General features: G+C 30.5%; 1 protein-coding gene across 1 annotated transcript in view; it reads right to left on the bottom strand.

The window, feature by feature from the left end:
• Window positions 1-16,319, bottom strand: part of LOC129989115 (neprilysin-1-like) — a 53,812-nt gene that overhangs the window by 13,679 nt on the left and 23,814 nt on the right. The window contains exons 10-17 of the mRNA XM_056097439.1: window positions 14,056-14,195; window positions 11,757-11,964; window positions 10,934-11,032; window positions 9,437-9,514; window positions 5,935-6,044; window positions 3,444-3,508; window positions 788-839; window positions 644-711 (exon numbers count right to left, since the gene is read on the bottom strand). Of these exons, the coding sequence (XP_055953414.1) occupies window positions 644-711; window positions 788-839; window positions 3,444-3,508; window positions 5,935-6,044; window positions 9,437-9,514; window positions 10,934-11,032; window positions 11,757-11,964; window positions 14,056-14,195 (820 nt within the window). The remainder of the gene's footprint in view (window positions 1-643; window positions 712-787; window positions 840-3,443; window positions 3,509-5,934; window positions 6,045-9,436; window positions 9,515-10,933; window positions 11,033-11,756; window positions 11,965-14,055; window positions 14,196-16,319) is intronic.

Here is a 16,319-nt window from a genome sequence, read left to right as displayed (position 1 = left end):
TAGTCAAAATCATGTTGAGCCTAATCTCATTGGTGTGGGGGAAAAAAACCCTGAAGAAAACCCCCTCATTTGGCAATTTTTGGCGGGAAAGTTAGTTTTTAATTAATAAACAATTAACCATTCAATTAAATGGAATAAATAGTAGCCTATGTCCTATTCTAGACTATAATCTATCTTTCAGGTAAATTTCATCCAATTCTGTTCAGCCGTTCTGGCGTGATTGACTAGCAAACATCCATCCATCCATCCATCCATCCAAACTTTAACATTTATAATAGTAGTATAGATTGACTATATCAACTTATAACACAGAGAATCAACAAATAATTACATTTAAGAATAGTAAACGAATTCGAGCGAGAATTATTCAAATTTGGAATCTAGGAATAAACCCTTGATCTGCGAGTTTATTTAGTCTTTTAATGAATGATATCCGGTTTTGAACATGACTTTAACACTGATATTTGAATTCATACGAAATCATAAGATACTAGAGACCCTTATGTTTGTATAAGTGTTTTTTTTTCTCTTAAAATAATTACTTCTTTGACATAGCTGAACATCAGAAATTTTTTAACAGTCAAATGTATGATGTAACAGATTTTTGAATCTAAAAATTTAAATACATTAAAAGAAAACTTACCAGTAGTGTCGAAGGCGTGGCTTATTTCATGTCCAATAACGGTTCCAATAGCTCCATAATTGATAGAGCTGAAATATAATTTAAATTAGAATTCTTTTGTATGTTGTTCAGTAAATAAAGTTCTAAAGCGATATAGTTACTTACTCTATTCTTCCATATTTATAATAGGGATAGCCAAACATCCCTGCCGGTAAAGCTGCATGCATAGAAATTGGGTTTATAAGTATTTAATGGGCGTGGGTAAAACTTTCATAACTCCCTAAGCGGAATATCCTTTGAATATTCGTTTCTTTGATATTTATTTACTTCACTGGTGAAAATAATCGATATTCCAATCACATGATTAATCTTTAAATTTTAGAAATCTTAAGGAGAATTTTTTCTGTCTTTCTTGGCATACCATATACTCTCCCATGAAAATAATATTTTATAGTACTGTTTTTTTTTTAGAGATATAACGATTTTGAAATGTTTTTGTGTACTTCTTGATTTGAATTCGTACTTTAAGACGAGTCCTCAATAAGAGTTATTAAATAATTATAAGAGTTGAGAGAAATTTTAACTCAATAAGAGTTGAGAGAAATTTTAACTCTATAAGAGTTGAGAGAAATTTTAACTCTATAAGAGTTGAGAGAAATTTTAACTCTATAAGAGTTGAGAGAAATTTTAACTCTATAAGAGTTGAGAGAAATTTCATGCACCATTCGTTGATATTGGGCATTTCATGCTTTATTGAATAGTTTATTATATTGTTTGGTCTGTAAGAAAAAATATTTTAATTGAATGCAGCTAAAGTCAGAGGTTAAGCTGCTTTATAGCGAAGTTAAAACTGTTTTATAGCATGAACTATTCGTACTTGTGGTTTGACTTATTATTAAGATTTAATTACATTTCTATTTAAGAATTAGAGATTAAGTACCGTTTTATAAAGGACTTTTTTCTCCAAAACTACTTTTAATGAATTTCTACTTTATAACACTGATTTTGTATCGAGATCACTTGAAAACACGTAAATAAAGGGAGCCATTGAGTAGTGCCGTTGGCGGAGTTGCTGTCACTTGTCGCCAAGACGGGGCGATGTGAAGACGAACTATTACGACGTGTTGTTTAAAAGACGACATTTTATGCTAGCGCTGAACCTGATTATAGTAGTCTCATCCTGTAAATTTGTCATCAGTTTGTTTATCATAATTTGTGCATCATCATTAACATAACTATATTGTTACTCATTAAATTCTCAAATACCAACCAACTCGAACTTGTCATTGCTTGGTCATTCCCCCTACCCCATTAATATTGAACTACTGAACATTTTTGGATTCTGAAACCTTCAACGCTTTTGCGCATGTGTCCTAAAACCGGTATTTTGTCAAAAAAAAAAAAAAAAAAAAAAATAGAGGGGAGCGGGCTAAGAAGGAAGATCAAAGGAGATGTTTGCATTTAGTAATAGGGAGTCTTCAGATTATTCGCGGAATTGATAATAGTTTGTGCAGGTTTGTGACGCGTGAGGTTTGAACCTGGGACCTTTAGGTTAGCAGTCCAACAACTAACCAATTTTGCTAAAACAGCTGTTTTGGCAGAAGCGCTGTTACTGGCTTATATGCGATTCATCACAAGTTCATCATCAGTTAATAACAGTTTATTAATTAATAACAGTTCATAAGTAACAGTTAACAGTTTGTGGTGCTTAATATCAGTTCATCTTTCTGCGTACCATCTCCTTAGCGAAGTACAAGCATCAAAAAGTGCTAGTTTCGAATTTATGAAACGAACCGTGTTTATCACCACTATTTTTATATTAATCATTTTGCATATATATATATATATATATATGCCAGTTTTGAATAAAGTCAGCTTTGATTTGCTTGTCATGTCTGAATGGCTAATCAACCATCTACACGTCCATAAGCCCACTTATTAAATGCTACTACTGTGTCATCGCATAGTGATTCAAATTCCTTCCCATGGTGGGGAGGGTAATTCATACTCTTCTGATTACTTCGCCTTCTTGTCGCAGCTTCGTAAATGACTGCACGAACGAGCAAAATATTACCGAGTACCTGGTTTCAAAGAAGGGAATTTTTACTCCTTGGTTGATTTTTATTATATTAACATCTCCTTTTGTAACAACGCAAGGGCTATTTCTGGAGGGACCTAGTAATTTTAAACCACGGGTAGATGGGGCCGACATTGGAGCTGCCACTCTCTCTCGAAACTCTCGCGAAACGCCGGCGGGAGAACATTTGGCACCAACGGATTTAGCTTGCACACCTGAATTGCTTACAAGACGGTTGTTCGATGAAATCTGATTTTGAACATGGAACTGTTCAATTCTGAAGCTGAGACGTACCAATAGGCCATCGTGACTTTCTTCTTGTTTGAAATATCATCGCACGTCTTAACCGTTCAATTTAAAACAACCTTCTTTCTCCGCTATCTGAGTTCAAAGGCGGCATTGATGACGTAATCAATTTTCACGATGATTTGGTAACCGTTCCAAACAACCCAGAAAGACTAGTTCGAATTTTTCACGTGGGTCGCCATTTTAAGTTTCTTTATGCATTCCTCAACGTGCACATTTTTTTGTTCTACAATTATCATGTTATAAATTTTATTAAAATCAACGAGCTTTCAAATTACAATTTTTGAATGATATTCACTTCTTTGCAAATAATTGAGAGGACAAGGACAGAATAAAACTTTTAGTCTTGTAGACCCTTGCCAATACACAGCATTACTACAATTTTTAACGCATTCTAATTTATATAAAAAATATTTAAAAAGACAAATCAATACTCACAAATAAAGTTTGTACTGGGTATGTAATATGCATTCACAACAACGGGATCGTTGGCCATCAAGTCTCTAAAAATAATGAGAAAAAATATCGAAATGTAAGTGGTAAGAAAAAATTTATATTCTTAACATTGAAGCAATAAAAATGCTTTTGAACTTTTAATTTCCACTTTTTAAGATGCTGACTTTTAAATTAAGAGATATTTTTGTAAGTCTCTAAAAGATAATATCTACTGTATATTACTCAGATAATGCGCAGCATTCAGTTAATCGAAATCTGTTTCATTTTGGTGGGGAAAAAAAGGCTCAAACAAAAGTGAAAACTTGTAATTAAAGTGGAACGACTGACTTTGGCTCATGTATTTAGGCAATGATATTGCAATGCAGAACTGAAGAAATGATTAAATGTTTGATAAATTTCTATTAGAAAATTTGGCTGATTTCAAGAATTATTCATCCATTGTCTGCAATGTAATAAATAACTTCATAATCAAAGCCTGTTTCTCTAAAAATTCATATTGGCTAATAAGTTGAAATTTGTTATAATCAGTTAGTATTTTTGTAAATATTTTTGTTGGTAAAAAAAAAATAACAGTAGAACTAATACGAGTTTCATTAGGAATTAATTTATAATAATTTATTTTACTTTTTAATTTTTTAATTCATATGTAATGTTTCGTAATAGTTGATAAAAAATCAGAAAGTTAATTTTTGATTATAAAATTTAATTGTAGCCGTTTCTTAATTCTTTTAAAATTTTAATTATTTCTATTTAAGTAAAAATAAAAATCAACTTGCCCACGGCATATTATTCGACACCGAGAAAAACGAGGCAAAGTTTTTTCAAACCCAGTTATAGGACCTCTGACTGCTTATCAAGGATAAGTTAGATAGTTTTCCGAGTTAATATTTATACGAGAGTTAATATAGTAGATTATATAGTAGAGAGTTAATATAGTAGTATTTCAGAGTTAATATAGTAGATATAAGGCTCGAAATTTACTAAAAAGTTACCTTCTTCAGGGCAATTAAGAATAATTTAACTTGTAAGGTTTAAGTAACTTTCCATGGTGTTTTAAGCTGAAATGGAATTTATTAACACCATAAACAAATACCCCCCCCCCCGCCCGATTATTCGTTAAATTGAAAGATTTGCATCATGGGTAATCCGCAAAAGATCAAAAAGGATTTAAATCAACTCGAAATATTTTTGAACAGTTGTGTTTATAAAAAAGAGGCCTAAACTTACAATTATGACATCATAAATTCTAGATATCTGTTGTTGCAAACGGGTCGCATTACTTCTCTTTCACAAAGAAATATGGGTATTTGATTGTTTTGGATTAAATTACTTCTTTTTGTTACTGAAGTATTTTAACAAAGTTTTGGAATTAATTGTGGATAGTTAAGAATTCATCGCAAATAAATTTTTAAAAATTTCTCGAACTTTTGGATATTTTGTTTTATGATATTCCATCTGTTAATTATTGAAGAATGATATGCAAAAAGTCATCACTTTGATTCCAAAAAAGAAAAAAGACAGTATTTATCTAAATGCAATAAACCGATGAAAGTAGGGATATCTCCATTTCTCATCTACGAAACAGATGGGTGCAAATAAAAAGGAGGGTTACTCTTGTAAATTTAATAGGTACATATTTAGAATATTATAATGGACGTCATTTGAACCGAATAATTCGAATAAACCTTCAAATAAAAGTACTGAAAGTTTTTAAAATGCTTTTGCTGTCATGCCAACGAAACAAAAAAAACTTGCTGAAAAGAGTACTTGTAAATTTACAAGTACAAGAGCTCCATAGCTTATTCAAAACTCATTAGAGTTCAGAATTTAAGGATCATTTACAAAGAAAATACTCAACTAAATGCAATTTCGTGCATTTACTGTTTGAACTATGGAAAATTGATTTACAAAATTTTCTGTGAAAATAACAAATTTCTCATCTCAACAATTTTCTATCAAGTTTATAAGGTATGTGCGATCCTTTAGTTATGTTAAATTATTTACTTTTACAGTAAACAAGTAGTTTTAGATGCCTTCGCAATCAGGAATGAAGGATTTTATACAAATGAACATAATTCATAATTTTAAAACTTTTATCCCTAAAGATAAATTGGAAATCTTAAATAACAAAAAAAAATCATGAAAACATTTTTTAAATATGTGCATTAAATATTAGTTAAAACATGTGATTTTAAAGCCGAAATGTACTGTTTAGGTCAGAATTTCATTCAAGATAGTCTTTCTATGCAGTCTAATATTCTATATTGTTATTCCGATTTGATTAAAATGTAAGATGTCGGAGATATCTAACCCTAAATATTCAAATACAAGCCGTTATACAATATTAGACAATTTTAATATTTTCAATTTGTTATCCGTCTGTATGGAATACAGGTAAAAGAACTATCGTGAAACTAAATTTGTTTTTGACAAATAATTCGCTTATTTAATTGAAATCAACACATTTACTTACGTTTCATTTCTAACACCTGTTTTGTTCCAACGCGAGTATTTCACGTCATTTAAAATGGTGCAGAGAGTCACGACAGCGTCAAAGAAGTTATCTTCTTGCACATCTCCGAGCTGGAAAAAAATTATTTGTAAATGAAAAAAGATAACTGATTTTATGAAATAATATAGAATGAAAATTGTTGCAGAATGATATTCTAAGAAATAGCCTCTAATATTTATCGTTTCCATCAATGATTTTTTTTAGCATCTGTTTTTTCAAAATTAAGTTGTGAGAAATATTTTTTCTATTCTAATTGTATATCTTTTTATCCTCCTAACTATTAGATTGTTATAAACGAAATGTGGGATTTGGACGATAAACTTCAACGAACAATAACTACGTAGAAATCGATGTTTATTAACCCATTCCGGTAAAATGAAGAGTATTGCTCGTCACTGATTTTTCATGCCATATAGCCCAAGGACGGACTATACTGGTCATGCACCTAAAATTACTATTGAATATGATAGTAAATTTAGCTTAAAATTTCTAGTGCACTAAATCTGGCAGTACGTTCATTACTTATATTGATATCATGGATCACTATCGCATATTGTTTACCGTTTGATTGTCTCAAGTCACGGCCAAATTGTTGTTGCTCAGTGGATTTCATTCTTATAAACATTTAGTGTGAACATCTGTTTTACCAAGGGAAAAGCATGAAGTTAAATAAACACCGTAACGAACCATAAAACTAGGTACTAATTCGAAGTTATTGGTGCTTTTGGAAGAAGTGATGAATATGTACTTCCGAATTACAATTATATCCACACCAATAATATAATTTTATTCAAAAATATGTAAGACTTATAAAATAAACTAAATTTTCTTAAACAAAAAATTAAATGGTTATTTCATGCACAATTTTTCATTATTAAATCTTACTGGAAGGGGTTAATCAAAAGGGGTTCCATTAGGTGCTATGCATCTCTCTCATCGAGACACCAGACCATTTATGACTATCTCGTAGAAGTAAATCCTTTAAAGACGTTTTTGAAAGATTTTTCTTTGGTAAACCTTTTCTCAACTAAAAAAATCCTTCTTATGTTTTAAACGTGATATCAGCTGGTGTAAGGTGGTCTCTAGAGAATGGATGGCGAGACAGAATCTCATAGAGCAAAGTTTTAGGATGGTTATTCTGGGATCTTATGGTCTCACATTTTCATAAAATAATAAAACTTTTCTTTTTTATATTCAATAGTTCTCAATGGGAGCTTGCAACTAACAATAAACTACATGCTATTAAACCTCATGCGCAACTGTGGTCTACATTATCGAATCGAAAAGTAAACACAGTGTTAATCCGTTTACGCATTGGGCATACTAGATTCACATATCTCCACTTGTTGTTAGGTGAACAACCACCTCTCTGCTCTCAAATGTCTGTCCAACATATAATATCAGAATGCCCAAATTTCAGTGCTCAATGTTTGCTATTTTTTCAAAACGCGAACTCTCCATTACCTTTATTACTTGGCAAGTCAAAACATGCTCAAAAGTTAGCATTTTTAAAATCTATCAAATTTTATGCACTCATATAAACTTGGTTGTTTTTAAGCATTTTTATACACTATCCATTTATAATTATTGAATATTGATATGATTTTAACCCTGGTTTGATGCAGTATTGTCAAAACTATGGCTCTTGAGGCGGAAAAATCCAAACAAATCATTTCTTTTCACCAATATCAACTGCATAATTCCTAATTTTTGGTTCTCGTATCAAACAGGACGCAGTATTTATTCGCATTAATAAATCCATCAGTTTTCTAAGAGCCAGTGAGGATTGCACCAACTGTATACCACGGAATAATTGTAATTATTTTTTTAATAATAAAGTTTGACTCGAGTCTGGTTATCGTACAAGATCAACTTAAATGAGCGAATAAGTATTAAAATAATGAGAAATTAAAAAAAAAATGAATTTTTTTGGTGGGGGGGGGCAGATAAGTGCAAACGATTTCTTTTAGGTTTTGTTTAGTGATCTCATAGTGCTCATTTTACTAGATTTTTGGTTTTATCAGATGCATATAAATGATGAGAAACTATATAATAGCACTTTAATTAATTTATTTGCTATATCCTTCGATTATAGACGACGGTTTGATTCAACAAGTGGTTGAGGCTGTTTTGAATGACTGGGGCTAAGTATCCGATCGTTTCATTTCTCAGATTTATGCAATCAGATCGTAGTTTCTTGAGCCATTGCTATGCGATATATTCCTTTACTGTATCATTTCCAAATGTGTTAATGATATTCCTTGCTGTTTGTGCTGCAACGCGGTTCCACTTTGAAATTAAAAGGAAAAAGTATCCTTATTGGTTTACGCCCACGTTATGTCTGTACTTCAGCACTACGAGTTAACAATCTGTAATGATTCTTGCCTTGTGTGCTGGAATATTTAATTTTCCTGATCAACATCGCTTGTGCCATCTAACGGTGTCTAGGAATATGTAATTTCTTTCGTTCTGAAATCTAATATTGTATTCACCACAACCAAATAATTAAAAATAGGAAGGCAAAAGGCTTATCTTTATGAACAAGCATTATCTTTTATTATAAAACCTCAAATGGTGTAATTCGGTAGCTTGTAATTAGTTTTGTCCAATATATGGGACTGTACACATTACTCGTGTATCTTTTAAGAACGACATTGAGGATGTTTCAGATTTTAGGAACAAAAAAAATCCCTAGTATCCGGCCTAATATGGCAGAAGGATAGGCAGCATAACAAAAAAGCCGGATAGGTCGGAGTTCTATGATATCATTTATTTACTCACCAATACCAGGGGACATTATTTTCATACTAAAACTCACTTCCATAATACGCATTTACTCACTTCTTATTGAGTACCGAGCCCTACATTTATCTAAAGCCATGTAGAATGTGAACACGGCCGCGCCCACGCCCTGGTAAATCATAGAAATTGCCGGTAACGTGTCTAGTTAAAATAGAAGTTTCTGTACTGGTAGTTTATATATTGCACTGCACGTTTCAAAATTTTTTCGGAGAAAATGTAAATTAAAGATAAACTGTTCATACTTTAACATAAATTCTGTAATCCTCATTAGAGTATACTAAAAAATCATTGAGCCATCACAGGAGCTATTTACGATTACCGTACGTACTGTGTAGTTGTCATCGGGAACAGTGGCAACAATTGATGTCCGTTACACACTGACGGAGCAATGAACAACGAGCAGAACGCTGCTCGATTCCTGTCACAACTTGTATTTTGCCCACGAAGTTTGCAACGTTTTGTTGGCGATAAGTCACCAAATGTGACAACCTTCTTTATCATTTTCTAATAACCTTAAAATCGAAAAATTGATTCCTCAAAAGTGATAAATCGTTAATTTTCTGCTCGTGCATTTTTGAGGCTACAAAAACTCCAAACCAATACCATGTTTTCACATAATAATAAAAAAAAAAGCCATTAGGGAAAAAAAAACTTTTTTTACCTTTCCGTAAAAAGCATCGAGTGCCACATCATCGAGAAGCCAGTCTTCGTAACCAACCATATTCTGTATACTTTGCAGCTGCATGAAAAGATGATTTGATGAAGAAAAGATGAAAAATTTTCCACGGAATATTCATAACAATTAAATTTTTAGTATTATTTTATGATTTTTTTTTACGAGACGAATATATTTTAATTTTTTAAGTTCTCGATGATTATTGGAAACAGTTTTATTTAATAGTAGGTTTTTATTCAATATTTAATTACAAAGGAACGATCGGGCAATTTAAGTTGCTTAAAATATACATGTCTGCATTATGAGAAATATAGGATGAACAATTACAAATATATATAATTCAATTCTAATATATACAATATAGGATGAACAGACATTACGATTTTCTAACACTTCTGCTTTTGAAGTTCTTATTCATTTAGTATATTTTAATTAATATTTAAAGATTTTTTTTTCTTATGATCTTACTGTAACTAAATTACGTTATTTTCTGGAAGTACTTAACTACTGGAAGAACTGAAGTAAATTACCTTATTACTTTATTTTCTTGAAATTTTTCTTCTTATTTACAATATTTCAAGCTTTTGCACTTTTGTTTTGATCTCAGACTTTTGGCTAAGAGAATTCCGTACGTTTTAGTGCCCCAATAAATAAAATTGCGTTATAATAGAAATTTTTTTAAAAAAAAATTATTTTTAACAAATTTTTTTCTACATTTTACAATTTAAATTATGAAATCTTGTTATTAAGTTTTTTTTTCAAATTCACTACTAGATGCTTTTGGTGGGACTTTGAAATTTTTGTTAAATTAAAGGATTGATGTTTAACTTTTTGAGAATATTATGATTTTTTTATCGAGAAAAATTAAGTGTACAAAATTTAAAATCATTCTAGGGTGTGAGTAAAAAAACTGGCTTTCATCTTTGCAAATTTGAAACAATTCAATGTAAATAAAAATGAATTAAAAATGACTTTTTAGAAACACGTTGAGTCAAATATTTTTTACATGTTGACGGCATAAAATCATTCTTTCTCTTTAAAATAAAACGGCAAATGAAATTTTTTTAAAATAAGTGTATAGCTTTTAATTTTAATCATGAATTGCTAAATGACTCCCACACATATTTAATTCAATTTTACGTTTGTTTCTTTTTATTTCAATATGACTTTTAAGCCAACTTTAGAAGAACTGAAATAATGTTCTGTGTTTTATCATTAAAATTCATTATTTGAGTTTCGAATTCAGATAGGTAAAATGAGAAATTTTGTAACAGAATTAAGACTTAAATTTAGAATAGGCTTTATAAAGTTTAATTTTAAATTACTATTTGGTAAAATTTGAACAATTTAACGAATGAAGTTAACGCCAACGAATTTCCTTTTAATAATGCTTATATAGAAAAAATAACAAACTGTATTTATGCAAAATTGAGCTACTGAAATATTCCAAGAGAATTTTTCAAAAATTTGTCTATTTTTTACCTTGACTAGAGCATACAGCAGGGTGTTCTCATCCATCCAGGTATTTTGATCGATTGTCGAGCTGTACGCCAAGCGTATCATTTCAACCATTTTCTTCACCTGCAAGAAGGGAAATGAATTGATTTTATCAGTCGGAATTTTGTATACTGATTTTAAAATAGTGAAATATTTATGTACTTACAATATATGTATTTCTTAATATGTACTTACAATATATATATTTCTTAATAGGTACGATTATATACAAAATTAAGCTATGTGTTACAGCAATTCCGAACTCAAAATGAATGCGTTGCAGCAATTCCGAATTCAAAATGAATGCGTTACAGCAATTCCGAATTCAATTTTCTGAACATGCACATATATATATGTAAAATATAGAAAATTCGATTAATTTTCTTTCTTAAGATTCGATATTTTAATTGAATAATTAGAAGATATTCCTATTTGGAAGTATTTTTATCGTCATTTTCATATAATATATCTAGAAAGTTAATGGCGAATTACTGATATGTTATTATAATTTAACTGATATATTTTGGTTTCATAGATGTTTTTACGATTTTTCTGTATGCAAATATTCAAAAATATAACTAGTTTCGAATGTTTTTCAAAAAAAAAAATATTCCGAACGTAGTCGAGCATTTTTCTGCATTGGAAAAACATTGGAAATATATGCTTTTCTCTAATGGTTTAGTAATTAGTCATTGTACCACGGCTGGAATTGGCATCTTGTAGAAGTGTATGTCACTGCCATGATCGTTGACTTTTTGTCTAAAGCCATGCGCAAAAGGGCACAAAAATGGAAGTGTGCTCTACGTACATGCATTCGTGTAAGAGGAGGGAAGTACCGGTCTATATACATCCGCCCGACGGCCAAAGACATGAAGGACTTGGTTATTCGCTGGCACAATCTTGCCTCAGATTTCTGCGTTATGGATTTGTTCCCATAAGTTAAATTACGAATTTCATCCGATGAGTATTCGGCGAAAAAGTAGACGATGTTGAAGGCGATGTAGTTGGCTATCGTTCTGAAATGAGAAGAATGAAAATAGATTCGTTACAGCAGCAGTTCTGAAATTTTTGGTATTTCTCTAAATGTCGTATTAGTTTTAACATCGATACTCTTTCAAAAAAATGTTTTGAATCTTTTTTTAAATGGACTTCGACAGCTTAATTCTTTTAAAAAAAAAGTCCTTGACAAGAATATTTGTAAGAAATTCATTCATATTTTTAATGTCCATGGTAAGCTATTATCCACTTCTAGTTAGAGATACTAACTTTTAATGACTTCAGAAACCACAGTATTAATAGTTTGATCACATTGTGTGGTTTTAAACAAGCAAATGATTTGTCAGTAACAATGATTATTATTGTTTTGCCACAGAAATTTGAAAACACACAGCACTGTAAAAAGGGATAGCATGAACTGTTACAAATTTTTCAAAAAAACAAAATTCTAAAAATTGTCTTTATTTGCTTATTAATTAAATTGCTAACTAACCAAATTAATCAGCTATTTAAATTCATCTTATCTAATAAAATCTTTTAAATAAAAAATTAATATACTGAAAAAAAATATATATAATATTAAAAAAATTAATATACCTTTACGAAATGGAGATTAAAATGCTAAATAAATGAAATATGTATTGAGCTATAGATAAAAATGTATTCACCAATGTTTAGAAACAATGTTTCTCTTAAGTATTACCATAAGGTATTGTGATGTCATCAAAGTACAGCCGACTGAATAGGCTAAATTTGTCTTTTAAATTTGTTTATTTATAACATCACAGTCGGACAAAACACATAACATAAAAAACATTCACAACATATAAACTATAGAAAATTCATACATTACAATATTTGTAAATCCATTTCCACGACCATTATCTTAATCCACAAGATAGAACACCATCACAAGGCATCAATGCCTTTTACTTTCAACACCACATAACACAATACAACACAACATCACACAGCACAACACCACACTGACTCTCGCCAATCTCCATCTGCCAAACGTACTACCGGTGTGATGTCATCACATTTTTGATCTACATCAATACGGTGCTGCCATCTATCTTCTGACAATTTTCGAGTCAAATTTTTTACAGTATTTATTTTGGTTCCATGATCATATTTCTGAATTTTTGGAGCTTATTTCGTACTTTGCTAAGACAGGTGCCTTACCGGTTGAAAGTATATTTGATAGCTTCTAAATTCTTTTAAATATAATCTTCTTTCCAGCAGTATTTTCAGTCAAGTGTAATAAATATTTAAACTTGAATTATTTTTTTTTCTTAAGCCTTGCAGAAACTATCCGCTATTATTTTCGTAAAGGTAATGAAGTGGAAAATAAAATTTGTAGACTTTATATTGGTCCTTCTGGAAAAACTCAGATTTATATTAACATATTCGAGAAAAATATTTGATGATGAAAAGGAACTGAATGAGAAACCCACGTGAAGTGAAGTTAGGTTATGGATCGGATTTTAAGTTTGAACGGAGTTGGATAGCTTATTATTTAAAATATAAGACTGAATGTCAAATATTATGTTGTGAAATGCTGAATTAATTTGAAAATGTATCGCTTCCAAGTAAGGATAAGGAATAAAGTATTCGTAACTTTAGCAGTAAGTAAACAAATTGTAAATGTTAATTATCGTTTAATTTATTTTGGAAAATACTTTAAATATTAATGATTCAAATTCAGAATGGCAGAAAATATAGGATTTATGTTTTTTTCAAAGAGATATAAAATAGAACGATTTAAATAATGCCAAGAAAATTTTCGGATAACACATGCGAACTCTGCCCTTAATATAATTTTAGAAGAAAAGCAGTTTTAACTTTTGATATTGCTAATTGATGATTGGGGCTATATTATTCCAAATATTTCTGATTGATGGTTAAGGCTAAATCCTTCCAATAAGATATCTTCTGTTCAATATCTTCACGATAACTAAATTTCTCATAGAAATCCTTTAAGTCAAATATTTTAGGTGCTCAAAAATTGCCATGTTTCTTTCTGGCCTTCAATGAACCCGAGTGGTCTTCTCTTGCGAATTGTATGATAAAGTAAAAGTTTTTAATGTAGAAAATGAAATTTAATTTACCTTTTCTTCACAGAAGCCATTATGCTCGGAAGCCTTAAAAAGTACTCCGGTTGATACACGTATAAAACCGTATCGTTTTTAATCGGAGTATCGCTCTGAAGATGATGATTAAGGAATCCTATGTAAGAGAATGTTTCGCCCTGTAATGGAAAATGTCAGTAGAATCATATTCATTATGGACATGCTATTCATCTAATTTTATATTATTTAACAATAAATAAAAAAAAATCATAAAATTCTTAACGACTCTAAGGATGTTTGTTTATAGCAAGGGATGCATGTTTTATAGCAAGATATTTAAAATATTTTGAGTGAATATAATCCATCAATGCCGTCTGTAACGCTGGGCGGAGTTAAACATATATCTGTTCTTTTGGTCTGCGTCATTATCGAATGCGAAATCCCAACTTCTGATTTGGGGTATAGCAATCGAAGTAGGTTTTCTTATGTTTAATTGATTGATTTATTATTGGGGGAATAAAGCTAAGCATGATTAAAAATTAGTTATAAGATCGTAAACTTCACAAAGTAAAAAAAAGATTAATGAGTAAATTAACCCTTTCTAGGGCCGTGGGAAGTATGCTTCCCACCAAATTTATCAATCTTTGTATGAATTTGTATAGGTTGGCATAAGTTCTGACAAATTTTTTCAGAAAGACAGAAACTTAAATGCTTTAGTTCTTTATCTCAGACAAAATGATGTGTCTTCATTTGTTAATTATTAATGAACCAAATTAATGAATGAATCAAATTAAATTTATCTAATAAGCTAAATGAATCCCTTTTCTTATTCTAATTTCAAGCCTAAAAATATTTTAATATGATTAGAAAAAAAATGCCCCTTTTAAAGGGTTAAGGAAAATGGCACTTTCATGGGTCTTTGACAACTTGTTGATTATACATACAGTAGACTCCCGATTATCCGCGCCTGCCGCACTAAGTTTTTTTTGCTTCCAAGCAAAGAGAAAATGCTTCCAAAGCAAGAAGCAAAAACAAATGACTGATTTCTTCAAAAAGGTGTAGTTTTACAGTTATGCTTTTGTAATTACATAATACATTACAGTATTAAAACAGTATATATGTATTCATTTTTCAATGTATCCTTGACGCCTCTCGTAAGTAGAAACACTTTTCTGTTTTCATTAACAAAATGCATTTTAGGTTAGTTTTGAGTGACATACTAAAATATTAAGCGTTAGTTAAACATTTCCTGCCGTTTATTTTACGTTTTATTGTACATAAAACGATTTTTCAAATTTGGAATGACTGTTTTCTCTTTTGCTATACCCGATTTTAGCTTTTTTTCGGATGATCCGCGATTTTTGTTATCCGTGGCGACCGCGCCACCCAATTCCGCGGATAATCGGGAGTGTACTGTACATATGTGTTATCCGTTGACGTTTTGAATATCAGTTTAGGCGTTAATCATTTGCACTTGGATGATTCCTGTCAGAAACATTCAAAACGATGTATCATTTTAATGCTTTATTTATTTATTTTTTTAATTTTGATTTTTAAAAATAATAGAGTGGAATGAAGATGTAGTTTAATTTTTTGGAAAAATTCAATTTATAAAGAATTATACCTATTTATTTTTTCGAGTCATATTTTGAATATGGTGCAGCAAATTGTTTGTACGAGAGCAAATGATTTAAGTGCAGTATTGCAGTTTAAATATAACATTTTGTGATCCATGCATTTTTTTTCAAGCTCGATTATTAAGAAAATTGTTGCATATAATAAAGGCATTAAATATAATAGTGATTCCATATCTGCTTGATTATCCATCGTCGATCAATCCATTTATAAAGCTGTGGAGAAAATGATTGTAGAGAGTTTATCAATTTACACGAGGCTTTCGAGAAATACTTTTGCATGAGAGCTCGTGTCAGTACGCAATAGAGATAAAGAAGAAATATTCTTCAGCCGACAATATTTCTCAAAATTCTCAGTTTAGTTCCACGTGATAAATATATCTATAAGATAGCAAACAGTTCAGATATCAACTTCTTATCATTAGTTTCACATTTCAACGAACAAGTTAATCACATAAGAAATTACTTTCGATATTTATTTATTAACGGTAAAAGAACCCAAACTCGCCAAATGTAGCACAAAAAACAAATTGGCATTGCAACCCTATGAACTTATAATAGAAAGAGCCAGAACTCTTATTAAAAAAAAAAAAAAACCCTAATAAATATTTTGTTTGGTTGTTTATCGTTTTTTTCGCCAACGAATCGCCAACCTTCACCGTTAATTAA

Source organism: Argiope bruennichi, chromosome 10 (genome assembly GCF_947563725.1).
Source record: "Argiope bruennichi chromosome 10, qqArgBrue1.1, whole genome shotgun sequence".
NCBI classification, from domain to species: domain Eukaryota; kingdom Metazoa; phylum Arthropoda; class Arachnida; order Araneae; family Araneidae; genus Argiope; species Argiope bruennichi.
This window is presented reverse-complemented; position numbering and strand designations above follow the sequence as displayed.